At 41.5% G+C, this 26689-nt stretch overlaps 1 protein-coding gene across 1 annotated transcript in view; it reads left to right on the top strand.

The window, feature by feature from the left end:
* Nucleotides 1-26689, top strand: part of GLIS1 (GLIS family zinc finger 1) — a 178683-nt gene that overhangs the window by 65382 nt on the left and 86612 nt on the right. The window contains exons 2-3 of the mRNA XM_041483368.1: nt 16520-16718; nt 22580-23681. Of these exons, the coding sequence (XP_041339302.1) occupies nt 16520-16718; nt 22580-23681 (1301 nt within the window). The remainder of the gene's footprint in view (nt 1-16519; nt 16719-22579; nt 23682-26689) is intronic.

The following is a 26689-nucleotide window of genomic DNA, read 5'->3' as shown; positions in this document are numbered from 1 at the left end:
TGTTTGGTAGACCCAGCTGCTGGTGAAAGGCTCCTCACTGCCTGGTGTGACTGGGTGTTTATAAAAAGCAGTGTTGAGTAACTAATGCATGAGCTCACTGAAAAGGAGCGCTGGGATCTTAACCAGCTGAAAGAAAATGTTGCCTGTTTTAATTCAAAATCTTGATTTCAAAGATAGTCTGGTAAGATTTAATGATTAGTCCTGATTTTATTTTTTTGCAGATGGTGTAAAACTTGGAATAGTGATTTGAGACAAATGGCAGAACCATTTTCATGAATCAGTATCGAGCTTATTTGAAGAAAGTCTTACTTTCCTGTATGTCTAGATTGTTGTAATGGTATTAATCTCTACAGAGTGTCCTGAATCCATGAGGTATTCCCACATGCTAATGTTTGCATTGGTACGTTCATATTGACGGATTTATGTGCAGATCCAGTCTTTTCCCTCCTGATTTGACAATTTAGGAGGCTGCTGTGGCAGCTGTTTCTCCTGCAGCCTTTGGAGACTTCCTCATTAAATCTTGCAGAGTTTACTATCAGGTGCTGCATTTTGAGTCATGGAATACCAGGGTGAAAGGAACATCATGGATCATCTGGTCCAACCATTTTTGCAAGAGCATGCTCAAAGAATCACAGGATTGTTTAGATTGGAAAAGACTTAGATCCAACTTGTAACCCAGCCGTGCTGAGTCCACCATTAACTGATGTCCCTAAGCATCACATCTACACAGTTTTTAAATTCCTCCAAGTCTGGTGACTCCAGTGCTTTCCTGTGCATCCTGTTAAATGCTTGACAACCCTTTTGGTGAAGGAATTTTTCCTGGTATCCAATATAGACAAGATGGCCTAGCACCAGCTGCATCTTAAAAGTGACCGATGTTGGGGAATCCATTTTGGGAGACCTCACTCTCTTTAGGGAGTTTATTGGTGTCCAAACAGAATGTGTGGCAGCAGATTGAGAGTGTAATTTATAATTAAAAAAAAAAAAAGCCAGGAGGTGAAAGTTATTTTTCAGTACACCAGTTTCTTGGGCCTTTGTTTATTATGTATTCTTTAGTAACTAATTCCTCCAGGACAGTTTATATCAAGATCTGTGTGGCTTTAGAAGGAGCGTGTTGAGTGAGCATGGAGTGGAGTGCACAGCACACAAGATCTAATCTAGCAATGGCATGAGTGCAAGTAAAACTCTGTATTCATGCATTGCCCCGGGGATTTCACTGGGGCTCTGCCTGGGCACCCAGTTCAGCCTCCATGGGATAAATGGCAAATAGAAGTCATGTGTCTGAAAGCAGCACAGAGCTGTCAGATGCTTGTTTTAGCCAGACTTTACTATTTGTATAAACACTGTAAGCACTCTATTGCAGAATTTGGAAAACATTTTGCTTTGTCTTGTTTTGGTTTGATTTTATTTGCATGCATCATTTTACATGTGAAGAGATTGACCCAATATAACCAACCAGATTGCACAAAAGGTAGAAAAAGGTTTTACAAGCAAAATTTGTTTCCTTGTGTCCTCTCTTTCCTGCAACATAAGTTCACAAAAAAAAACCCCCTATTTGAAGCAGTAAATTATTTGCTCATAATGAATGTTAAAAAATATAATCCAGATATCTGCTGGTTTCTTAATGTGGGTTCACGCTTTCTTGAAAGTGGATCAGGCTGAAATGTTTATTTTGGACAATGATTCTGAATACTGAAATGTACAAATATTAGCCTTTCATCTGTCTTGAGAACAGGCAAATATTGGGAGATGAACTTGCTCATACTTCCACTGCCACTTGGGTAAAGTATTTTAGACAATGAGGTACAAATTTGCTTTTTGCTGTCAGCCTGTTCTTTTGTATATCTTCAGATAATAAATACAGAGAAAAGATACATTCATTATTGACTTCCTAGAGACTGGCCATCTGATTTATGGCTTCAAAGTGTCTCCATTTTATCTGTCAAAACTGATTTTAAACTTCATTTGTCTTCTGGTTTTGGCAGCACATTTTACCTTGAATTCAACTGTTTGACATGCATTGTACCAGAGTCACATTTTAAAAACATTTACAGTATGTTGCAGAAAAAAAAGGTTCAAGTTGGTACATCTGCTTTCAATATTATGCATCTCTCAAAGTGAAAACAATTTGAGAGCTGGCAATGGGAATGTTCTTCTTGTAGCTGTAAGCACAGCATTTAGGTAACTTAGAAGAATAGAGTAATAATTACAGAAAATGAATTGTCACAGAGTAACATTCTCCTGTGATTATCACCAATTACATTTAGCAGCTCCAGTGGCCTTGGTGATTAGATGCAGAACATGATTTGCCTAGACTGAAAGATGGGCCATTTCTCAAAAGATTTTGTTAAAAATTACTCTCAGAGGTTGAATTCCTTCACATGGGACATTAACAGCCGCCTCCGGCCTGGCACAGGCAGTGCAGGGCGACTCAGCATCTCTGGGGCTGACAGAGCTTCTTGCTCTCCCTTTGCCCCAGCAGAGCAGAGCCTAGCTTTGGGCTTCTCTGCAGCCTCTCCTTCAGGCACTGAGCTCTGCTCCTTTCCTGACTCTGACCTGAGCTGGAATAGTGGGAAGGGAGTGCATTGCAGGTGGAGGGATGCTCCAGCACCATGGAGCTCGGCATCAGGTGAGACCTTCAGCAGTGGTGCAGCTCTGAGAGAGGCAGGAGAGAAATCTTGGCCAAGTACACACAGCTCCCTGTAGTGCCTGGAGCTTTTAATCACGGCTGCATAGGCTCATTTTAACACAGCTCCCTTCTTCAGTCTTTCCCCATCTTGCATGTTTTCAGCTTACTGTCACGGTGTATTTGTTCTTTCCTGCACTAGTCTGGATGATTATCAGTAAGGGAATATTGCATAAGTAAAGCTCATATGAGAGGATGTATTAGAAAAACAGGGTAAGGGAAGCTGGGTGGATCTTCTAATGGTGCAGGTAGATGAGAAAGGCCTTAGGAATAGTCTGCAGAAAGGCCTGGAAGTGGAGTGAGGGTCGTGAGTTCCAAGTCAGACGTGGAGCCTGTGTTATGAAGACCTCCTGGCAGGGACTGTTCAAAGTAAGAGTGAAAGAAAGGCAAACTGAAGGTGCAGCTGGTGGGAGCTGCTTGTGATGATTTACCGTCTATTAAGCAATGCCAGAGACAGAATTTTTTAAGTGCTGGTATGCAGAGAGTTGTCAATGGAAGCAACATGATTGTTATGTTTGGATTTGTAATTGAGATTACAAACCATATCGAGTGTGAAGGTGAAGAGGGTGAAGAGACACAGAGAAAGAGCTGAGCTCCTTGAAATTAAGAGAGAAATGAAGAGGATCCATTGTTTGGACAGTTCAGTGGAGTAACTTCTCTCTGTGACAGGGTTTGTCATGATTCCACTGCTTAGAGCAGAATAACCTGGTGTTGATGTGTGCAACCACCAGTTCAGAGGAGCCTGCTGAGGCTGACACTCTGGTCTGCACTTGCCTCAGACCTGGTGTGGTGTTGGGGGATTATTGCCTGTGTTCTCATCAATGCAAGGAAGGATTTAAGCAGTTTAATTTGTTTCTACATGTGCCTGATGCTGAGCCTGGGGTTTTTATTCTTTCAATTATGTTCTGTAGCTTGGAATGCTTATAACAGAGCCAGGCACAGGCAATGCACAGGGATGAGAGTGCTGGAATAGAAAAATAAACAGTGGAAACCCACAGCTGAACTACCAGATGCTGGGGTTTGTCGAGACTTTTTTATAAGAACACAAGGCCTCTGACTGGGGTCATTATCCCCACTACCCACTTGTCAGTGTAAGTCCCTCTTTTTCTTTTTTTTCTCCATTTTTTTTTCCTCCCCTCGCCCAATTTATCTTCACTCCTCCCTGAAAAATGTCCCAGTCCAACTGTGACTGAAATAGTTGATTAGTTACTACTTCCCTGGAAGAAGGGGATGGGCCCAATGTCCATCCAGGCAGGGGTGTGTGGGCCACCATGTCACCTCTGGAGACATTGCTGTGGCACTGGGCTTGCCTTAGACTACAGAGAGGCAGATCACTGCACAGTAGGATGTTTAGGCAGAACTTACCTTCCTTTTTTACTGACAGCACTGAGGGGCAGTGTGAGAGGTTCCTTGTTGCAGAGGCAGACCATGGGCTGTGTGTGTGTGATCTCTCCCTGCCTCATCTCAAGATCCCTTTCCTACTTTCTGTCCTGCCAACCATTAACTGCTGGTCCTCACTGCCAGGCCTGAGCCATGGTCTCCTGTGCTTGGAGAGGTTGGATGTGCTGTGTTTGGCCCGTGATGCAGACAAAAGATGGACACACCTTCAGCTACAGTTGTGCTGCTGTGCTGAGTGGCACTGCCTCACCATTCCCCCGTGCTCTGCTGCCTGCATCTGTCAGTCTCTTAGGCTGTGAACTTCCTGAGGCAGGAGCCACGTTTTTGGTCATTCCTGTGCAAAGTAAACTGCAATGGCTTTATAATCCTTTGTGCTTTGACAGTATTAATGAATAAATAAGAGGATATGGTGTAGAAGGTTCTCACTGAATGTACAAAGAATGGTCCCCTCTCTGGTGCTGAGGGGAAGGAGGGCACGAGGTTCCCTCTCACCTCTGCCATGGCATGTCTGTGTGCTTTGGACAAACACTACCCATGCCTCAAAAGCAAAAGCTGAGCATAGGTCCTTCGACGTGACTGCACTTCAGTCAGGTGAGAGTAGAGAGACCATGGATGATCCTGAGCAGATCACAGCAATTCCAGTGCTCTGGCCTCTGCTGGATGGATGTTCTGCAGCAGGGAGTGGAGAAATAGCAATGGCTTTAAAGGGAAAGCAAACCTGAAGCAGGTGCTGCATGTGACTGTAGTGCATAGCAGTAATCAAGGGTCTGAGTCCAGAAGGAAGGTCAAGAGAGATCCCCACCAAAGCCAGTAATTGTTTTCTTTTTAGCTTGTTTATTTTCTATGCAGTTAGCAAAACGTGACTCTTCATTATGGGTGGTGTAACCAGTCATTAGCTGTATACACATGGCTGGGGTTCAGTTTCACAGAAACAGGATACTTTGCTTTTCCACACTGACTGGGAAGAGGGAAATGCACGGACGTACAGGGCATGTAGGCTTGAGCTTTGGGAAGCCACTCTTGCTTGTGTGAGACTGGTTTCTGCAGCACGAGAGCTGGTTCACTAGAGTTTTTTGCTTTCTAAGCATCTCCCCAGTGAAAGTGCCCGTGGCTGACAGTGCAGTGCCTGACCTGGGCTGGCCTGTGAGCTGCTCTGAGAGCAGTTGTGCCAGCCTGGCCCAGGCTGATACAGCCACTGGAGACAGGCTTGGATCCCTGCAGCACCAGGACTTGGGAGCAAGTCCCACCAGCTTAGACATCCCTGCAGCATGCTGTGAGGAGCCCCAGCTTGGCTGGTGCTCATGTCTTCTTTCCTTGCTTTGCTTACTGGAAAGCTAGTGCTGATGATTTGCAGTGCAAATAATGCATGAGACTTGCTTCTGTCGTATCACAAGGAGTGATTTTGGAGCTGTGCTCTTCTCATGTTTTCCCTCTTGCGGACTTGCTGACAATGTGAGAAGGAAAAAAATTCTTGGTTTTCTCTTTTTGGGAACTTCCAGGGGTTGCATTCCTCCCCCTTAATCTCAGCTAATTTCTTAGTCAGCGTGCTCAGGATCACATGGATTTCTGCCAGGTAAGTAGGGATTTTTGTGAGCTGTAGTCTGTTCAGTCAGCAATCATTTTAGCTGTAAAAGGCCATGGCTTAGCATGGGGCTCAGATGACACACACATTCAGCTTCCAACTCCTTTATTTTTTAAATGGCTTTAGTTACTCCCTCTCTGCTTTTTTTTTGCAACCTAGCCATAGGGTTTAGATCTATTCTGTAAAACTAGTGCTAAACCAAACAAGGCAAACTTAAGAAAGGCTTAATTAAAATAACAGAAACCTCACACTCACTGAATCTATTGCTGGAGCTCTTTATGCCTGTAAACAAAAAATTCAAATAGCTGTTTTCCCCCCCGCCCCCCCAGTTTCATAAGTGGTTACTGAGCTTCTGCAGTTGCTACATTCCTTAAAAAGTTGTTATTTCTTTTTTGGTCACACACTAGGGGACTCCATTGTTTTCAGTGGTGCCTATTGAGTTAGGCCCATCGACAGCAGAACTCATTCTGGGTCATTAACTTCGGAGGCACAGTAGTGTAATTTGGTGACTTTATTCTGTTTCTTAGCAGACACTTGTATTAAAGTCACGCACACAGAAAACCAGAATAACCATCCTTCTCCCTTCCTGAAAACGCTGAGAGTCTTAAAGGACCTCTTAAAGATCTTCTAAAGGACCCGTTAAAAGACCATTAGAATTCGTAAAGTTGTGTTTAGGCACATATTAAGCAGAAGTAGGAAAACAATGCTGCTGTCTTATGTTATTGATTCTAGTGCTGTGCTGTTCTAGTGTTGACAATTTAACAAGGTTCCTTGGAAAAACTGGCTGTGTTTAAGAGAAGATTCACACAAACGATTCATGATGTGGAGAATATACTGTAGTGTGAGAAAATGAAGAAGCAGACAGTCAATCAGTGAAGGTAGGAACCAAGGCTGAAGTTATCTACAGAGGGAGAGAGTACCAGGTATGTCATGTGTTTCCAGCTAGCACACAGTCATAATGTGAGACCCAGTGTCTGAACTGAAGTCAAACAAGCTGAAGTTATTTAAAATTCATGCTGAGAGCCATGGAACAAACTGCTACTGAAGCAATTCTCCATCATTTAAAGATTCCACTATGAGATTTGATGTCTTGTTAAAAGATGCACTCAAGATCCAACAGTGTGTGGTTGAACTAGATGGAGATATCCCAGAGGAAATACAATGCACCAGGCACACTGGCATTCTTTCTGGGCTCAGCCTGTAAACTGTGTGGTCTTTGGAAGTTTCACTCTATTCCTGTGCTATGCTTGATATTCACAAACTCAGTCACTTCACCCTCGAGGTCTGTTTCCCACTTAGAAATAGTTCTTAAGAACATTCGGTCCTGAAGTTTAGGGAACCTCTCACACCTTTTGGCCACACTTTGTGTGCAGTGAACATTTGCATCTCCATTGCTCTTAATTGGTCTTTTTTTCTCAGCACCAAAGTCACATAAAAATGCAGATGATCAAGGTTAGCAGTGTGCTAAGGTGATGGTAAAGAGGAAAGGAATGGAGTGTTTGAACTTCCTCTGTGACCCTCAGATTTAGTCCAAGCAGAAGTTTGTTCTGTCCATGGCTCACCGCTCACTTTGGTTAGTCAACAGTATTTACTGAGTTCCTGGCTGCACTCCTTGTATCTTTAATTGAGCACTGTTATTAAAATGCAGATGTCAGAATTCAGTGTGCATCTTTGGCTACTCAGTTCTGGAAGACTTCCTAACTCTGATCTTGCTTTTAGTAGTTTTGTAGTGCTGTTCATTTCACTGCCTGTGGCAGAGACTTGTGACTGACAACCAGACAGGAACAGAACTGGGCTCAGAGACAATATGATTAATGAATTACTCTCAGTTCCATGGGATGGGTTGGATCAGCATGCTAGAATGACTTCATTCCTTTCACGTATTCTTGATGGCAGGGATGGTCAGCAGAAAAAGTGCTGTAGATCTGAAGAGTCAGCCCTAATTAGAGTTTTGAGACTTCTCTAACACCAGAGTCTGGACGTTGTGCAAATATGTGCACGTTCCTGAGAGTTTTTGTTCAGTGTTTTATGCTGCTAAGTTGTGTTTTGGTATGAGGAGACCTTGGTGGAGGCAACCTTTACCTCTGCATGTGTGCATTTGCTAAGTTCCATTCTGGGCTTTCATGGCATTTTTCAGGGGGCAGTTTGATGCACTAGGAAAAAAAACCAGCAAGACTGGATCATGCCAAAGGTTCATTAATCTCATTATTCTTTGTCTTACACAAGAAAAAAGATAAATTAATCCAGATAAGATTTAACTGCTGGATGTGCCTACCATTGTGCTGCTGGCTCTCAGGGAAAGAAGTCTCTATCTGCTACCAGCTGCAAAGAACAGGATCTGATAGTGAAAAGTGTGGAGAAAAAAGGTGTATAAAGTACAGAAAAAAGACTGTTGGAGACAGTTCAGAAGAGAGAGGGAAGAGATCAGAGCTCTGGAAAACGTGATTTATGAGAAAAAAACTTGAATAATGAGAGCTGTGTAACACTGGCGAGAGAAGACTGAGTGGAGACAGCCTGCAAAAACATAAAAGGTTGCTATGGAGGGCAAGAGAACAGACTCCTCTCCGTGTCCAGTTTGGACAGGACAATATGTAACAGACTAAGTTGTGCTAAGGGGCTTTTAAGTTAGACATAAAGAAAAGAATTCCTAAGTCAAGTGAAATGACTGAATAGTTTGCTGGAAATGCTGGAATTGCTGGAGCCTGTGAAGTAGATTGGTCAAACACCCCCTTAAGTTTGTAAGGCTGGATTATGCTGTAGGGACACAGGACAGAGTAAATCATGTTCTGAAGACTCTTTCAGCCCTGTTTTTCATGATTGCATAATGTGTTTGTCAGAGCAAAGGGTTTTTCATGGCTACAGTGATTGTTCTGTATCTGTTTCTTCGCTGGCATATCCAGCTTCATGTAATCCCTGAGATACCTTGTTCACAGGGCTTGTGTGGAAAGTGCAGACCCAGTTTATGGAAGGCAGCCTTGCTAAATAAAAACAGAGAGTACTCCACATACCTCCTAATCCATACCAACTGCCCACTGTCATCACTGGAAGATTCACAGACGCCTTCTAGCAGGAGCTAAACTTCTCATTGTTGTTTACTCAGTGTTCATGTAAGACAGCACCCTTCTATGAGAATATTTTCCATTTTTATAGCATTCTGTGTACTCTTTAATTTTTCTTCATACTCCTGTCTCTGATTTTCTTCTTCCCTATGCCTTCACCTCTTCACAGCAGCTTCCACAATAGCCTTGTTCTTACCCTGTTCCACAGTCTGCTAAAAAACCCCACAGCAGAGCAGGTGCTGCTGGGGGTGCCTCGGTTACCCCCCAGAATCTGACATTTGGAAGAGATAGATACAATCAGGATGTTCAGTTCTCCCAGCTGTTGTCTGAAGCTGCCCCATTTTGGATATACACACCTGAACTAGTTATATTTAAGTCACAGAGTAGAGGGGGGTTTTCTGTGTTAGGTGGCATATAGATATTTATTGCACCAAGAACTTATATGTTTGACACTGTCCTTCAGCAGACTGTGCTTACTGGTGATACATTAAGTTGTATGTTTGACAGCACTGCATATGTTGCAGCCCTAAAACTGCAGTCACAGGAGAGTCTGCAAGAGGCCCATTCACTGGCACTGAGTGCAGGAGGGTAAATTCAATTTGAGTAGAATTAGTCCCAAGCATAGTTCTGGTAAAATAGAAAACGACATTGCAAATCATTTGATGTTAAATATATTTCAAATCAAGTCATGAAATAATGCCAAAATCCTGGCAGAAAGAAATGTCAAACAATGAAAACAGCAAATGAAAAGTAGCAGGGGTAGGCTGTTGCTCTTTTCAGCATATGTTGTGGAAACTGTTTGTTTGTCTTGAATTTTCTTTCTGGCAGTGTTAATTGTAAGCTGCAAAGAGGCCATTACTGTATTAGGTATCAAGTGTTAAATGATCAAGGAGATGGTGTAGGTGAAATGCTTGCCTCTTATGTGGTAGCAATTTGAGTTTTCATTGTAAAAAATTATTCTGTGTAAGAGTACAAAGATGTTGCTAGGCGATGTGGGTTCCTTTTTAAGTGTGACAGGTCTGTAGTGAGTCTGGATGGAAGCTGTGTGTGTGAGGATGTCTCCTTTTTGGTAAGAGCATGGAGGAGCCAATGCAAGTGTTTTAGGAGAATGTGTAATCTTCAGCAACCAAATGCATTTTGGCTGTAGCTTTTCATCCCTGATGCATAAAGAACCAGAAAACAATGTGTGGAAGCTCTTGCAACAAGTGAGCATGAAGCAAAGATAGCAGTGGAAAGGAGAGACTCTTGAAGTGTCTCACAGGAAAGGAGCCTAATTCACACTTCTGGGAGGACCAGCAAATGGACACAACCCATAGCTGACAGTGATGTACAGGTTTACCAACTCCCTCCATTGTTTTCCCTGTACATGTTGGAGCATTCCTATTACATAGTGACATGGCAAGTTCTTCGTAGACTCCAGTGCATTTTGATTCCTATTATGACTGATTTTCTGTCTCTTTTGCCTGTGAGTAGACTGGTTTCCAAATGTATGTATCAGAATTACACCCATAAGACTAAATGTGCATCCACATCCCACCAGATCTTGTCCTCCACTCAGCTTGCATTGAAAAGAACAAAATACTTTCTAGTTACCAGTTTTCTCCATCTCTCATAGTTTATTTTTCTGTGTAACCCCAGGTGATCTGCAGTGATTCTGTCTTTGTGGCTCTTACTGACTTAGTGACACATCAGGCTCCTAAAAATTTGAGCCTAGCATCTTGATGGAAATTTTTTTGTTGTGTTGGTTTTTTTCCTTTCTAATGTATTTAGTGTACTGCTGAGCCAGGCAGACATGAAATTCCTTCTTGGAGTATGTTTATATAAGACATATGCAAGGTGCCATATGGCAAAACCCCAGCTTTCATTCCCTGCACATCCTTGTGTTTCAAATGTTTGGGAGAGCCCATACCCCTGTGGAGGCTTTACATGGTCTGCTGGCTGGAACTTCCATGGAAAAGAGAGACTAAATGGGCTAAGTAAAATATAGGGGAGTGGAGATCTGGGAGTTTAAAAGTTCAGGGCTTAGTAAGTAAATGGGAAAGCAATAACCCACATGCAGTTCATAGTAGGCATGCTCTGGCTTTTAGGGAATTAAATGACTTAGAGGACAGAAGAAAAGGAATAGATGTTCTCATTCTGCATGTATGGAAATATCCTGATTCCCAATGGAATCACATAACCAATTATGAAAGCATCTTTACAAGGGGAACAGCTCAAATACCTCATCTCAAAATGTGTGAACTTCTGTCTTGGAAGAGTTGCTGGATTTCTTTCAGCCTACAGGCTCTGACTAATGAGAGGATGCTGTGAAAACCCTGGTGTATCCTTTTGGGGCAGCAAAAAAGACAAACTAAGGGGGCCAAGGCAGGTGAGAGTGTGCATAACCCTAACAACATGTAGTTGTCTTAAAGCTTACAGCAAAAGCACAGTGGCATTTATTTGGGGGGTGTGGATATCCTACCTATCCGAAATACTGAGAATTAAACCTATTCCAAACTTGGTCCTCTTAAAAAAAAAAAAAAAAAAAAAGTAACACCTCACATTTCATTATATTGAGCTTATATTCTCCAAGTGCCCATTAGGAGGGTTTGGGGATTTCCTTTTACTTAAAATAATGTTTGTTGAGTTTAATTTTTTCCTAAAACATTTATTTTTTAATGTCTTTTCCCCCGTTACTAAAATCGAAGTAGTGAGGAAAGATAACTGACCACAAAAAAACCAGATGTGTTGAGAACAATATTTTTCAAATTGCCTGGCAACAAGAAAAGGGTGATTCCAAGCTGAAGAGACTCTGTAACAGTGAATGTAATGACAAGACCTGTGTTTCATCCAGTTATGAAAGGTTTTGTCCTGATTGTTACAAAAGAGGCCAATGGTCATTTTCAGTCTGCTCTTACCTCTGTTTGGGTGTATAATTTAAAGGTCTGAGATCCAAATAGAAGCCAAGAATGTTGAGTTTCAAACCTGCTCGTAGGGAAAGACTCCTTTTGATTGTAGACAGTGTATTTCTCTGTTTTTCTGAGAATCTGTTCACTATTGGCTAAAACGGTTCTGTCCTTACACACCTAGAGTCTAACTCAGAACATCAGCTGAGGCTGTGCAGTCACTGGAACTAAAGCTCATGGCGTGTGTTTTCCTGAATCTTGGCTGTACTTGCTAAGTTGAAAAAGTGTTGTGCAGGTCTCAGATGGAAATCTAAACTTTGTAACATTGCAGCTGGTTTAGCAATGAAAGATGCAGTAGATTATTATGTGTTCTTTGCTGCCCTTAAAATATCATGATAAAGTCAAATATGGGAGCCAAATCTATCCACGTGCTTGAAAGTGAAAAGGTTACAGATCTATAAACTACTGAACTGTTTTCAAATTGTGTTAAGCTGTACTGATATAAAATTAACCATGTTGCTTTATTCGGTAGTGCTGGCCATACTACATTCACTCTCCTAAAATACTGTGTGTAGTCTGCAAAAATAAATTCCCCAGAACAGAAATATAATGCAATCCAAATAACTAGTTTTAAAAATAAATTGAACATGAAATAACAAATATGGCTGTGGCCAACACTTAGGGTCCAGAATTTACTAGAAAGGCACACATGGCTTGTATTTATCTTCCATGAGTTTTCAAGATTGATACTCTACAAATTATTTCTCTATCTGGGTTGTTTTAGTTTACAAGGGTTTCCTTAGCCCTTCTGTCTTCACTCATACATCAATGTGAAAGCAAAGAAATGAGTATTTTTGTTGTAGGATTTTATTGCATGGTTCATAAAAACTTGGGAGGAAAGAGACCTTTTTTTATTCTAATCTTGTTCTGTGCTATTGGTTTTAATCCTGATCTTTTATAGATTCTTGTCATCTGTACCTATTTGGAAATAGGCAGAGGATCTTCCACCCCTGTTTTGAAACTCCAGAGTAGGACAATTTTTGTCTTCACTTGACTCTCACTATTTATTATGGTCTGCTCAGTGATAAAGAATATTTTGGCTCTCACTGTGTTTTTATTAAGGTAGTGTACAAGCATTAGAAATAAATGAAGCCATGTCTCTATCAGCTGTATGAAACAGACCTTAAAATGTGAACAGGTTGTAACTGATACAGAGATCCAGGGTGAACCTGGGGTGTGGCGTGAGCTGCTTTGTTCCTCTTTGACACAGGAACTCTTGAATGGAGCAGTGAAAATTTAGTGCTGCTACTGTTAACCATTTCCATCCTCAGGGGAGGCCAACAGCAACAAAAGAGACTCAGAGTGCAGAACTTTCCTCTATGAAGGAGTGAAAAACCCAAATGTCTAGAGGTTTGTTGTATATGAGATGGTGCAAATGACTGTCAAGAAACTGGCCAAGAAAAAAATCTGAGCATTCTTTCTTTTTGGATCTGGAAGTCATTGTTTAGGATGTCTTGTTCTAGGATCTAACTGAAAATACCTGGATAAATACTGAAAAACCTGAAAATACTTGGGTAAAGTCTGCTAAGGCTGTAATGGCATCTGTGGCTAATCACTCCAGCTACTTCTAAATGTTTTTCCTTCTCTTTTGTCCATAATAGAAAACTTTAGACCCCAAACTTGTATCTCTGCTAATAGTGGTTCACTGAAACAAAGGAGAAGCCATGTTTTTTCCACAAGGCACAGAAAATCTGTCTCCACAGTCACACAGTTGGGCCTGCCTTGTACGGGGTGTAAGAACAACTCTAATATCTATTTCCCATCCTTTGCTTTCTTTTCCTTTGCTACTTTTCTGCCCCTAACGCTTGGGGTCACAGGATTAAGACAATTCCTCCCATTCACCATAGAGAATGGCATGACAAGCATAAAAACTTTGGCAAAGTGTTGATTTTGTTGTTATTGTTGAAAACGTCAAAAATGGCCTATTTCATGAATCGCTTTGAAGATTCAGTGTTTTGAAGCACTCAGTTTGTTCATTAGAGCTTTCAGTCAGCAGCACAGTGCTGTGCATCTCTCTGCATGGGTTTGAATTACTGACTGTGTAGGAGGTGTGGCAGTCACCCCAAACACTCAGGGCTGTGGATTATTCACGACTCATTATATGTAACGAGATGCTGAGGGTGGGTATGACACCTTCTCTCCCATGGCTTTGCTGTGTTGGCAGCTTTTGAGTTAATAATTTCCTCTCGGTGGAGAGATGTGGTGGCTTCTTCCATGGTGGATGATTTTCACTTGTTTGAGAAAATCTGGTACTGTTTGGTCTTTCACTCGTCTCACGTGACTCATCTAGCTGCCAGTAACAGCGTTCCATTTCTCAGTGTTGTCGTGGTAAATTTTGGACATCACATCCAAACAAAACCAAGAATGGCAAATTTTATTTTTTTTTTTAACAAGAAGTAATTAAAGAGAATGAACAGTAAGAAAAAAAAGGCAAATGACCTAGTTTGGTCTTTGCCGCAAAACCCACAACTCTCTGGGGATATCTAGTATGTTAGGCAAATATTTCAAATCTGTCTCTATTTCGAATGTGAGTCATTTCAATTAGACATCTTTCAGTTATTTGTTCATTGGTCTTAATTAGGTAAACTCCAAAGCACTGCAACATGCATTTATTGTTGAATAATTATCCTTTCGGTAAATTTTCTTGCTCTTATCTTCTTAGCCTTAATAGCTAATTTTGTCAATGAGGGTGAAGCCTTCCTGAATGGTAAACAAGGTGTTCCCTAGGGAAGAAAGAGAGCTATTGCCCTTTAGTAGGGGTGTCTTAAATGTTGATCTCATTGTTGGACAGACAGGTTTAGCTTTGTGTAAGGAAATGTTCTGTTTTGTTCTAGGAGAATTTACCCCTAGCAAGAAACGTAGGGCTGACCTACAGGTCCTGACCAGTGTGAGCTGTCCTTTCCGAGGTGTGCAGCCTCACCACAGTCCATGGGACCAATTGTCACGTGACTTAATCTGGCATAAATCAAGAAAAACTCCCCTAAAGTTAGTTACCCCAAAATGAAAGAAGCAAGATATCCAAACCTGAACTAACTTGATTACTCATATGGAAGGAATTGCCTGATTGCAGCCTTTGCACACTACTGTATCAACTCCTTCCATTCCCTTGTGAACACTTAAATGTGAAGATATAAATCAAAACTGCAGGACACAAAAAGACAAAAGTTACCTTGATGGATTCCACTTCCATGAGATCCTTCTGGAAACCATTCTGCTTTTATTAGATTTACTCTCTGTAAATTAGGATTAGTTTTTTATATGGATTTATGGAATGGTTATGGTATAGTGCAAGCAGGGTGAACCCTCTGGTTGAAGGCAAGGGAGTGTGTGCTCTTTTCATCTGTTACTGGTAAGTTACAGAATGTAGGTTAAAGGCCCCTCGATACCAGTGAAAGACGAGATCTGGTTCCAGACATGGAAAGTGCTTAAATCTTATGTGTGCCAGCCAGTGATATTAATATTGTATAGAACAGCCAGTTGTCAAAGGGCCAGATTCTGTTCTCAGTTAAAGTGGTGTAAAGTGGATTTTTTTCCTTTTTTTCAGAGGTAATGAATTCGCTTTCACATGTGCTTGGACACTCGAACACTTGGGTTGTCTGTGTTTGGAGATACTCTCACAGTTCTTTTTTTACTTGCTTTAGGGGAAAAAACCCATGAGCTGCTGGTGTTGTTCCTTGTCCATCGTTGTTCCAGCTCACATGTGGCGAGCACATTTCAGAGGCTTTGGTGCAAGTGCAACTGCACTCAGGGCACTGTTGTGCAAGAAATTTTTAGCTCTTACTAATTAATCTGCAAGGTACTTTGTGAAGGCAAATGGATTGGCTGAAACACAGAATTTCATGGATTTAGCATAAGTGTTCTGTTGCTTTGCAGGGAGCGAATGTGTTCTCTGATTTGACAGCTACAAGAGAAGATAATTATTTTTGACAGCACAGGGATAGTGTTCATGTTATTCTAGGAAATCTCTGTCTTCACACAAACAGGTATCAGTATGTGCTACAATTGGTATTACTGAGCTTTGGTGGAAGCTTCAAGTTTCTGTGTTTTGATAATATGATAAAATTGGTAGAGTACATATTTAGAAAGCCCTAATGAATTTCAGACTTGTGTCATTTGGGGAATGAAGGAAAGTGTTTTATTACAAGTCCAGTATAAATCTTAAACACTTAAAAAGGATCTACAGTGTTTTGGAGGGAAGATACATCTTGACTGTATTCCAGGTAATTCTGCTGTTGGAAAGAGAGGAACTGTGAATTGGGTATTGTAGTATGATTGATTTACCATCTTCTCTTGGTGGTGTGGCCTTTAAAAACTTATTCACAGCGTTCAACGGTGTATTTAGATGCTCTTTAAATGTGATTAATCTACTCCAGTTAACAGTCAGAAGTCCTGCTAAGGTTGGTATTGACTCTGGAGTGATTTAAATTATGATGCGATAAAGCCAGAAGAGGAATGGAATAAAGCCTGCTGGAGCTGTAGACTCCAGAATATATAATGGTAATTTATGGCATGGTTACAAGTAGGGCAGAGCTGATATTCAGAAAGACCCACTATAAGCTGAAAGGCATCCAAAGTGGTCTTAAACACCTCAGTCCAAACCCACCGAATACAACTGACTGTGCAGGCCAGAAGATGCTTCATTTCTCTACAATGAGAAATAAACAACCCCAGATCCAAATTCCTTGGCAATGAATTTTTGCTTCCTTGTGAAACCTTTCATTTCCACTTCCTCTTGTAAATATGAGAATTTTGCAAGCAAATCCAAAATGAGTTTACAAAGTTGTCAGTGGAGAGACTTCTTAGTCAAACCCTTATCTTTTTTTTTTTTTTTTGCTTATTTTTTTGACAGTGAACGGTGGCTACAGTCACTGCAGTTTGATCTCTGAGAAGAAGAACATGATGGACATGGAGATGACGAGTAGCTCGGTGCCTGTGTGCAGGCAGGGTCTGTTCCTGCACACGGGGAACTCCCTGGTGCGAGACCACGCGCTGTCCCGGGACAGGCTGCTGCACGTGGGCCAGCTCAACCTGGCGCACTCGGATCTCAGGTATCGCTCCGGCTTTTACCAGCTCGTGCCCTTGGCTCCACCCCAAAGCCATGGTGTCACCAAATTACTGCCTGGGAGGCAGGGATGATACTTACACCCAACCCAGCGTCCCCCACACGGTGATTTGGCACGCCAACCTCAAGCCTACAGGAAACCAGTGCCACTTCTATTTCTACAGCATTTTCCTTAATGAAGTTTTTGCAGAGTTCCCATACAGCCACATCCTTGGTTTTTGCTTTTAAGGCCATAATGTGAAAATTTGGTCTCTGGTTTTGATATATACAGTGTAGTTGGATATGCTATGAACAGAATCTCTATTTAAACATTTGCTATAAATTAATTATATGAAAACACAAAACTCCATTATTTTTTGTTGTTGTTACAAATTTAACATTACCAGATTTTAAACAAGTACCCTAAACAGACATCCATTGTGAATAGAAACCTGTTACAAATTAAAATCTATCCATCTATTTTAATTATACTGCTTTTTGGCAGTGGATGTAATAGGAATAATCTTGACCTTTTTGAAGAGTTGTAGAAAAGAAAAGCCTCAATAAAGTTGCAGCCTTTATCTTAGGTACTTGGAATATTTGGCACTCTGTGGATGGACCTATCAGGCTCTGAAATTTCCATAATCACAGCAAGGGGAAATATGGCCTACAGCTTGATCTTGAAAATCCGACTGTTCCTGATTTTATTATACATATTCATGCCTTGTTTCCCCTTTTCAGTTTACTGGTGGGTTAAGAACATCTGTGTTTTCAGGAGAAAGAGGCACGGTAATGTGGCAAGCAAGTGGAAAGACTTTTTTACATGTTTGTTTGCTTGTTTGTTTGAAAAGGATAAATAATACTCATGCCACAACAAAATAATCCACTATTGCCACAAGGATTCGTAGATGCCTTTGCAGCAGTAAATCTGCTCCCTCCTGGTTTCTTTATGGCTCAGTGTGAGTCTGGCAGTTATCAACATTTTTTTTTCATCCTGTCAGTGAGGACAATTATGAAACAAAGATAATTAGGGCAGGAGCAAACAAAAGGAAGAAGAGAACACTCTGCTTAGATCTTTTTGAACCTTTTTGTAAATTTTATAATGAGGAAATGACAGATACCTTCATACCTGGCATCACAGTACCCATCCTCAGAAATATGAACCCCTTCCAGTCTCCATTTGGAAGAGGATTCCCAGAACAACATAAAGGATTGTTGACTGCATAACATGAGAAAGTAGCAGGTGATAGGCCTGATTCCCTCCCTCTGCTTTGTGGCATGGTCTAAAGCCTTGAGACTCTGCTGCCTCTCAGTTTGGAAATGTTTGGAGAATATCCTGAAGGACATTATGGGTTGCTTTGTGTCCCACTGGTCATGCTCTGCTTGTATGTCCACCTGGCTAATAGTGCATTTGTGTGCGTGGGATTTGCAAGATGAAGCCAATGCCCAGCTCTGCTCTGTGATCCTCACAGACACAGTGTCTCCTTATATCACAGTGCATTTCACGAGACACATGGCACAGGGCCAAAACCTTGGCATTTGAGAGAAGGTGGACAGCATTTCAGACCATTTATTTTCATGCTGTTTGTGATGTTAAAGATTCTTGACAAGCAAGTAACAGAAAACAAGGTCTTTCCCTGAAACTGAAAGCAGGAGAATATGGGTGACTCAGAAGTGCCTGAACTGGGAGTGATGCCCAGGAGAGGAGTGGCAGTGGGAGCCAAGGGTGCTCTGTGCCTCCCCAGATCTCAGCCTTCATGGGAAAATGGATGAGAGAAGTAGGGCTGCAATTGTCAAATATTGGAGCACATGGACATCAGGACAAACTCTCTTTGCTTGTTCTGCCCAGCTCCAATGACCAGCACAGAAATAAAGGGAGACATAAATTCAAACGATATCTCTGGGTAGAACTTTGAACCACTTTGCATTTCTAGGTTATGGAACATCCAAGGAAAAGCCAAACAAACCAGGGAGCACCTCCCCTAGCAATCAAAAATCTGATTTTAGGATTTGGGGTTTTGATTGTCCTTTTTTCTCTTCAATGCACTGAAACTTGTTATCCTCTTCAGCTTCCCCCTGAAATTGTTTTCCCTTGGAAACTGTATTCAAGGGATGACTGCTTTAGTCCAATAACCATGATCCTTCTTCCTGGCCCCTTTTCCCCACTCAGTTAATAACTTTTAAGCTGTGCAGCATAATTGCTGCTACATTCTATCTGTGAATGCAATGTGTGTGGGACTGGAAAAGTCCCAATACCTTCCTCACCACAACTGGAGGCAGCACACAGCTAATGTTGGCCTTTTGTCAAATAATCCATTATCAGCTACGGCAAACCCGCCCACACTGCGCTCAGTGCTCGGCGTGTAAAACCCAGGGAAGACATCAGAGCACTCGGATAGTGTTGCACAGGGTCCCTGGATGTGCAGCAGAACAATCCCCTCCAGCTTCTTGAAACTGTCAGTTATCACCGGGTGCACATTTCCAGTGGCAGTTGAAGGCATGTATGTTTTGTAAATAATCCGGAGATTTCAGATACAGTCATCTTTTCCTCTGAGGGCAGTTGGGAACTGCAGCGCTTCTGGCATGGTGCTACTGGCCTCGTGCTCTGGCTCCAATTACCACGTAAGGGAGTCTCTTAGGAAACACTGCCTCAGTATCCTCTGAGAGGCTGCTGTTACTCTTCAAAGGCCTTACACTCAGCTTTCATGAGCTTAAGAGGCAGTTCTGTTCTCTTACACTGTCCATCCCTGGTGCGTGGATGCTCCCTTTGAAGGGAGGTTTGTGGGCTATATTCTTCTGCTGACCTTTCCAGGATTGCTTATCTGAAAGCCCCCTCAGAGCTGCTGATGCTGGTCTGTGTGTCCAGGGCTTCTTGCACTGCCCTGCTCTCCTTTGTCCCTCTCATCTTACCTGTTAATTTCATATGCATTTATATTTATATTTGGCTACTGTCCAGAGATTGTGAAATCCCTACAGCCAGCGCAGCCTGTGGGTACCAGGCCTGGAATCGGCTCCGTGGCTGTAAGAGCAAAATGCCAGGGGCAAAGAGTCAGTGGATATAAGGGAAGCCCCCCTGCAAACTGGCTGCCAGACACCTTGTGTCACTCCTGCATTGGTTTTGTTTCTGTGCCCCTTCTCCCTTCAACCCCCCCAGGACAGAGAGAAATGAGCAGGGCTTTCCCTAGAATAGTGGTGGCAAAGTTCTGCCAGGAATACAGGAACTTTGTATTAATGCACTTGACATCAGGTACCCCAACACTCAAACATCAGGAAATTGAAGAAATGTCGGATTTCTCCCAGCAGAGTTAACTAACACAGGATGAATCATGTATGTAAATATGCAGTACTACAGAGAAAACTGCAGATCCTGGAGAGGACTTGGTTCTGACCTGCACAAGCAGCCTGTGCTTCTTTTGTAGGCAGAGAATGAATAAGACACATCTGTGGCAATGGGAAGCATGTCTTTAGTGCCCTCATCTCATTTGCTTTTGAAGTAAGGCATTCCAGCTTGCCTTGTGGTTCAGAACTCTCTTTTGTGTGTCTCAGAATCTGCACTGCAACATCACATCAATACAGTCTTGATTCTGAGTAAGATCCTCTGCTGGAAAGGTCACTGTTCCTGAGGATTTTGAAACCTAGTATTTCTCAGGACCCTGCAGGTACTCTGCACTGATTCCAGCTTAATCAAAAACCAAACTTCTCTCATGGATTTCTGGCAAGATGGGAGCTTTACATAAGGCTTAATAATACAACACCAATTATCACAGGCTGAAATGTAAGGCTTGGGTTAGCTTTATATAATGTAGGAAATATGTTGAGTTTACTTTAGCCTGAGGCTTTGGGACCACTAAACTGTGATACAGACTGAATTATTTAGAAGAGTTTTGGTACAGCAGAAACCAAGTAATAGGAAATGCTGTGCCTGGCATAACATGCTGTAAAGCCTTTCTCAGAATGAGTTTAAAGCACCACTCTTTCAGTGAGCAAACAGAGCAGGGTTTCCCAAACATGTGCAATAAAAATATACTTATGCCACATATTTTACAGACATATGGTTCTGTAAATGTTAAAAAATAATGTATGAATGCTGTTTGGTTTGGTTTTTTAGAATATAAATTTGCCATCTGCAGAAACAGGTGCTTTACGTTTATCCGGAGACCAACTGTGCAAACCTAAAGGGAGAAATTACAAACAATGGTTTATGGAAACCTCTGAAATTTTTTAATGCACTGTTTTAAACTTTCTGGTGGAAAATGAATGCTCTGAATGTTCTGTATCAGTGAATGGTGGGGAATTTAACATATCTCATGATCTTAAAGGGTTTTTTTACATTAAGCCCTGTTGGAACTTAGAAACCTGTCAGTAGTGAATGCAGCGTTCCCAGTTGTGTGCCTCAGACAGGTGCCAGTTTTTGACAACCTTAATTTCATGGGAAGGAAGTATTTTTAAGCTTTTGATTGTTGTTATTTTTTTCCATCCCGTTTTGTTCTTTTGAGAGCTATTACCATGAAAGTTTTAGAAGTTATCCCAGCTTCCCATCTTAATATTAGTGATGGATTAATGGAAATAATAGTGATAAAATAATCTAAAGTGTAAAATAAATGCAGTTTATTCATCAGGTTCATTGTTTAGTGTATAAATGTCCAAAATACTTTTAAGTGCATGTGTTTCATGCTTTAAAATGTGTCAGACCTGCCTTAGCTGTGGTGTCACAAGCTGCCAAATGGCTGGGTTTTCTTCAGCTTTTGTGGTGCTAGCATCATAAAAGCATAAAATTCATTTAAGTGGAACATGTCAGCTTAAGAACCATGGGGCACTTCTCTGGAGGGTTTATTAGCTCAGGTACACCTTTCCTGCACACAGATGTACTGTTTCCTCTCCTTGGTCTAGCACAATGAAGCCATAGGTTAAACCTTCCCATGCTTTAGGGATATGTAAGGAACACCCTCTGCTCCTAAGAAAAAGCACACAGTTGGATCATCCACAGTAAATGTTTATAGCTGAGATAAAATGTTTTATTTTAAGTCATAAACCAGTTGCTAACTGCTTGGAAGAAAATCTTAGGAGGAAATGTTTCTTAATGCAGTGCTTTTCTGAAAAGTCTTTTGTGGAGTTCCTCAAGGTTCTGCTTCCTCAATGAAAGGATTCAACACACATGAAAAATGATGAAAAATCACTTCTGCAAAACAGAGCTGTGATTTACAGTCCCATGCACTCTTTATTATGAAAAATGGAGATGGGAGTATATAGGCTGCCGTTTTAAATTTACTGGCTGTGAACTTTTTATTTTGTGGAAGTAAATACTCAGCTGATCTCTCATTGACTCTGGAGTGCTGGTTGAAAGCAAGCAGTTCTTTTGCTGTATTCCTTTTTTGCTCAGTGATCTGACTCCTTTTTTAATTTAGCGAAGGAAAGCGTGTCTCTGACATGTAAGCAAAGCTCAGCTAGCCTTTTTTGTGTCGACAAGAATGCTGAGGCATTTTCCCAGTGTGCTGTGAGGAAAATGACAATATTTGAATAATTCAAAAATGTCCAAAGTTCTCAAACTTCATTCTGAGCTATTGTTTTGCCCAATCTATTATGCACTGAAAGCCTCGATCGTGATTGATGAGCTGCCTGTAGCAGTGAAGATTCTCTGTTCCGCGTGTAACCCAGTGTGTCAGATTAATCCTGTGTAAAATGATGCTGTCTTTACGCAGGTTGGAGAGGAAGCATTGCAGATTTTTTGGGTGTAATTGCTGCATTAGACAGGCAACATCAGCAGAGAGCAAGTGCTTCCATTCCACAGGGCTTAACAGGTGTTGTGTCTTGTACAAAAATCATAAACCCTGTGGTGGTTAGTGATGCTTAATGAAAACTGTATTGCAGGTCACCCAGGTTTCAAGACTCAGTAGATTCTGCTGCTCCATGCCTGAATGGAAGTCACCCGGCTCAGCACATTAAACAAGAATGCCCCAGTGATTATAAGGTTCTGTCTGAGGCTTCCACATATAGGAGGATTACAGAGGGGATGGAGCTGAGAGCCTCCAGTAGTCTGCATCCTGAACTAGACCTAATGAATAATAGCTTTACAAATTCACTTTCATCCTACTTGTTTAATAATGAACACAGCTCCTCCCTGGGTCCTTTGTCACTTGGCACCCCTCAGCACTCGGCCAGGCTACAAACAAGCAACCTGAAGAAGAGATGCATCTCTGTTGTGCCGTCTTCAGCCGAAGGAATCGATATTACAGCGATCATCCGCACGTCGCAGACGTCACTGGTCACCTGTGTGAATGGACTGCGAGCTAACTCAGCTGGCATTTCCTCTCATCCTGTGGAGATCAGTCATCACAGCGCTCAAAAATCCTCTCAGCCCCAGTCTTGCTCTCAGCCTGGAAACCCTTGCAGTATTCCCTCCCCTCCAGCATGTCTTGTACCTCTTTCCACTGAATGTGACAGAGGTGACTGTGAGCAGATGCAAATGCAGCAAGTCGAGGAGAATGGCAGCCTCAGCCTTATGATGAATGGCACGAGCCTTCCTCACCAGAACTCCTCGCACGGCACCCAGAAGGTGAGTTTCTTGAAACAAGAACCGGCTGACGATTATTCCTCCACTGCTGATCTTTTTCGCCATCACCAGGGGCTGCCTCCCCCTTACCACCTCCACCAGCAGCTCAGCCAGACCCCAGGGACGTTGCCTCACCTCAACACCTCCATGTCTCCCAAGTCCCTGCAGCCCAGCGACGGCGATGAGCAGGACCTCAGCAGTGGCAAGCAGGTCTGTCAGTGGATTGACTGCAGTGCCACTTACGACCAACAAGATGAACTGGTCAGACACATAGAAAAGACTCACATTGACCAGAGGAAAGGAGAGGACTTCACTTGCTTCTGGGCAGGCTGTGTCCGCCGCTATAAACCCTTCAATGCTCGTTACAAACTGCTGATTCATATGAGGGTTCACTCTGGAGAAAAACCAAACAAGTGCATGGTAAGTCTGGGTTATATTTGTTTGAATAGAAACATAACTGCCCTTCTCTCTTTCTTGCTCTCTCTTCGATCTTATTCCAATATAATTGTTGTGCTTTCCTGTAACTTAGTCTGTAGCGGGCTAAAGGGGAATTGGAGAAAACCTTAATCTAGAAGGAAATGGTTGAGTAAGAAATACTGTAGTTCTTGGAGAAGGGATTCGGTTTCCTTATATGAGAGCTTAACTTTTAATACAGTGCTTTGTTTTTTTAATATTCATTAAACCACTAATAAAGTGATGATCAAAGCACGCAGCCATCATTTAACGTAAAACAAAGTCACTGAGCCTCGGGTGACATTTTTAATCAAGAAACATAAAACACATCTAATGAAATTCTTTTCATTCCTTCAGCTGAACAATAACCCATAGAGTTGTGAGTGCAAAAGCTTCAAATGTAGTTTAGACAAAAGAAAGAAACTTGTTAAAGGATTTTAAACAGTTAAAAGACTAAAAAGAATATATTCAATTATATTTTCAAAGGTTGTTAGGGGCTTTTTTAATTTGCGAAACAGAGCTTTAAAAATAAGTAAAAACCATTGTTCTCTTCTGATCAAGAAGATGTAAACAACAGCAGTGTTCCAAAAAGAGGATCTTGGGAATAACACCATCTCTGCATCTGCCCACCATGATGACAATATGGCCAAACTAAAATAAAAGTTAATGACTTCCATTAAGCTTTCCACATGTTTGAAACAACAATGATATAAGACCCTGACTGAAACAGATGAAGCAAAACAAGTTTGACATAAGCTTCCAAACTGGGCCACGAAATTTGGAAAGTCTCATTTGTAACAGCCACACGCGTGTGCACGCATGCACACGCACAAAAATGTGCAGACAAAGGGAATGGTTGTGGCAGCAGGTTGGGCTCGTGATAGGCAGAATTTTCAGCTATATGTCTATTTTATTGTTCTGATCAGAGCATGATGCAATGGAAAACTTTTCCATGGTAAGCTGTAGCTTTCTATGGAGGAATAGGAAAGAATATTTGTAGGAAAAGCTTGCAGGCCTGCGATGGTTATGGAAGGGAGAAGGAAGAAAACAAGAGTATTCAAAATGTGTTGCAGAGAAAAATTTTCTCTGTAAGTGATTGTCCTGATTATCTTTTACTTCCATTGGATAAGTGAAAAACATTATCTTAATGTCTGCACAGTTTAGTGGGTATTCCCTAAGATAATACTGAAAGCAGTGCACATGCTTAGAGAATACCATCAAATTGTTCAAAATGGAAACACTCTAAGGCTTATGTGTTTCTTTTTGCTTTGAAAGCAAGAACTGAGTGGTTCTATTCCAGAAGTAGCTCAATGACATTTTCTAAATGTACAAATGAATTTAACTTCCCCTGAATAGATCACTTTTAGTTATAAATTATCAAAGAATAATACAAGTTTGCTTCTTTCCAAACCAAAGTGTAGGTAAGTAGATTGAAAACATACTTAAAACATGAAGGCCTGATTAGTTTCCTGTGGTGCTGAAAGATCAGTAGACTCTGTGGATAAGGGAACTTGTCTCTTTTCCTGAAAAATGCATATTTAACAGGTATTGTATGGTAGATTTCTAATGTTTCATTCCCATTCCTACAGAAAACTTGGTAAACCAGAGAAATGCTGTGATAGCTTAGCAAATGCTAAAAATGTCCTACTTTGAATTAATTTCATCTGCAGTAAAGTGCCAGCTTTTGATAACACATCAAGGTTTGGTGAATAGGTTGGAAAAACCTCTGCATCTGATATTGCAGACAGCCTTTATGTCATATTTATATAGCCTTGGCATGTAAGCATATAAAGATCTCTTTTACTGGAGCAGATATTGTAGTTGTTCCCATACATGGAACAGCCCAATCAGGACTGGGAGCTCCACATTGCTCAACTTGGAGTTAACTCTTCTCTTCCCACAGTCAGAGCCATCCACTGTCAGCAGAGGTATCGTGTGTTAAATGTTGCAGTCTGGAATTCTGCAGGGAGGGAAGTGGATCCAAGAGAATACACAGAAACCATCTCTTTTTTGCAAATTTAGTTTTTATACCTTGAAAAGAGCTTAATCTAGCAGGGGCAGGACCCAAAGCTGCAGCACAGCTCCTTGAAGATATTAAGTGGGGATTATTTGCCCAGTGAATTCCATTCCACGTGAAACAGGGGTTGCTGTGCAGTGTTGTGTTGTGCAGTGATGTCACGTCATTTTAAATGATGGCTTTTCTTTTGATGTGGTAATAATTGTGCTGTTATTCCTGCAAATTAAGAAGGCAATTTATTCTGTCTGTAGAGGTTTGAGATTTTGTTTGGTTTTTGCTGTAGCTCTGTTAAAGTAACTTTGCATCTCTTGTATTTGTAGTGGAGATTTTCTTTAGCTGTTCACAATTACCCATTGTACTTTCTTTTTAAGCCCTCGATTTCTCTCTTGCCTGTAAGATTACTGCCTGAGTAGGTAGTGAACTGTTCAGGAGAAGCTAACAGTGAACAGCACCCTGCCCTCATACATAAAAGTACTTTTCCATGTAAAATTATTAATTTCTTATGACAGGCTTTGCTACTATGTACTGTAATAGACAAAGGAATTTTGGAATTCAAGCTACTTGAGAACAGGAAATACATGAGACATTTTGATTGAAAAGTAAATGGTTCACTAAAACTGCAGTTAATCCTTTTATTATCTTTCCAACAGCAGTTTCCACAATACTTTCATGAGGTAAGCTTCCTTCAGTCCAACTGTAACACTCTCATCGTTGCAGCTGGTTTGAATTTAGTGAGCCTGCTTCTTTCTTTACTACAGACAGGCGACAGGCAAAACAGGATCTGGTGTGGAGCACTGCTGATGTTTTGGGTCCATATTCTGCTCACTGTGTTCCATTGCCAAAGCTGGTACTATGAGTATTCTGTGTTCATATTTTGTTAAATATTCTAATTAAGTGGTGCCTTCTCGTCATTGTATCTTTCAGTTTGGTTTTTCCTTGGGCTCTGCAAGTAGTCTAA

The sequence above is a fragment of the Pyrgilauda ruficollis genome, unplaced genomic scaffold (assembly GCF_017590135.1).
Source record: "Pyrgilauda ruficollis isolate IOZ18807 unplaced genomic scaffold, ASM1759013v1 scaffold6, whole genome shotgun sequence".
Lineage (NCBI taxonomy): Eukaryota > Metazoa > Chordata > Aves > Passeriformes > Passeridae > Pyrgilauda > Pyrgilauda ruficollis.
This window is presented reverse-complemented; position numbering and strand designations above follow the sequence as displayed.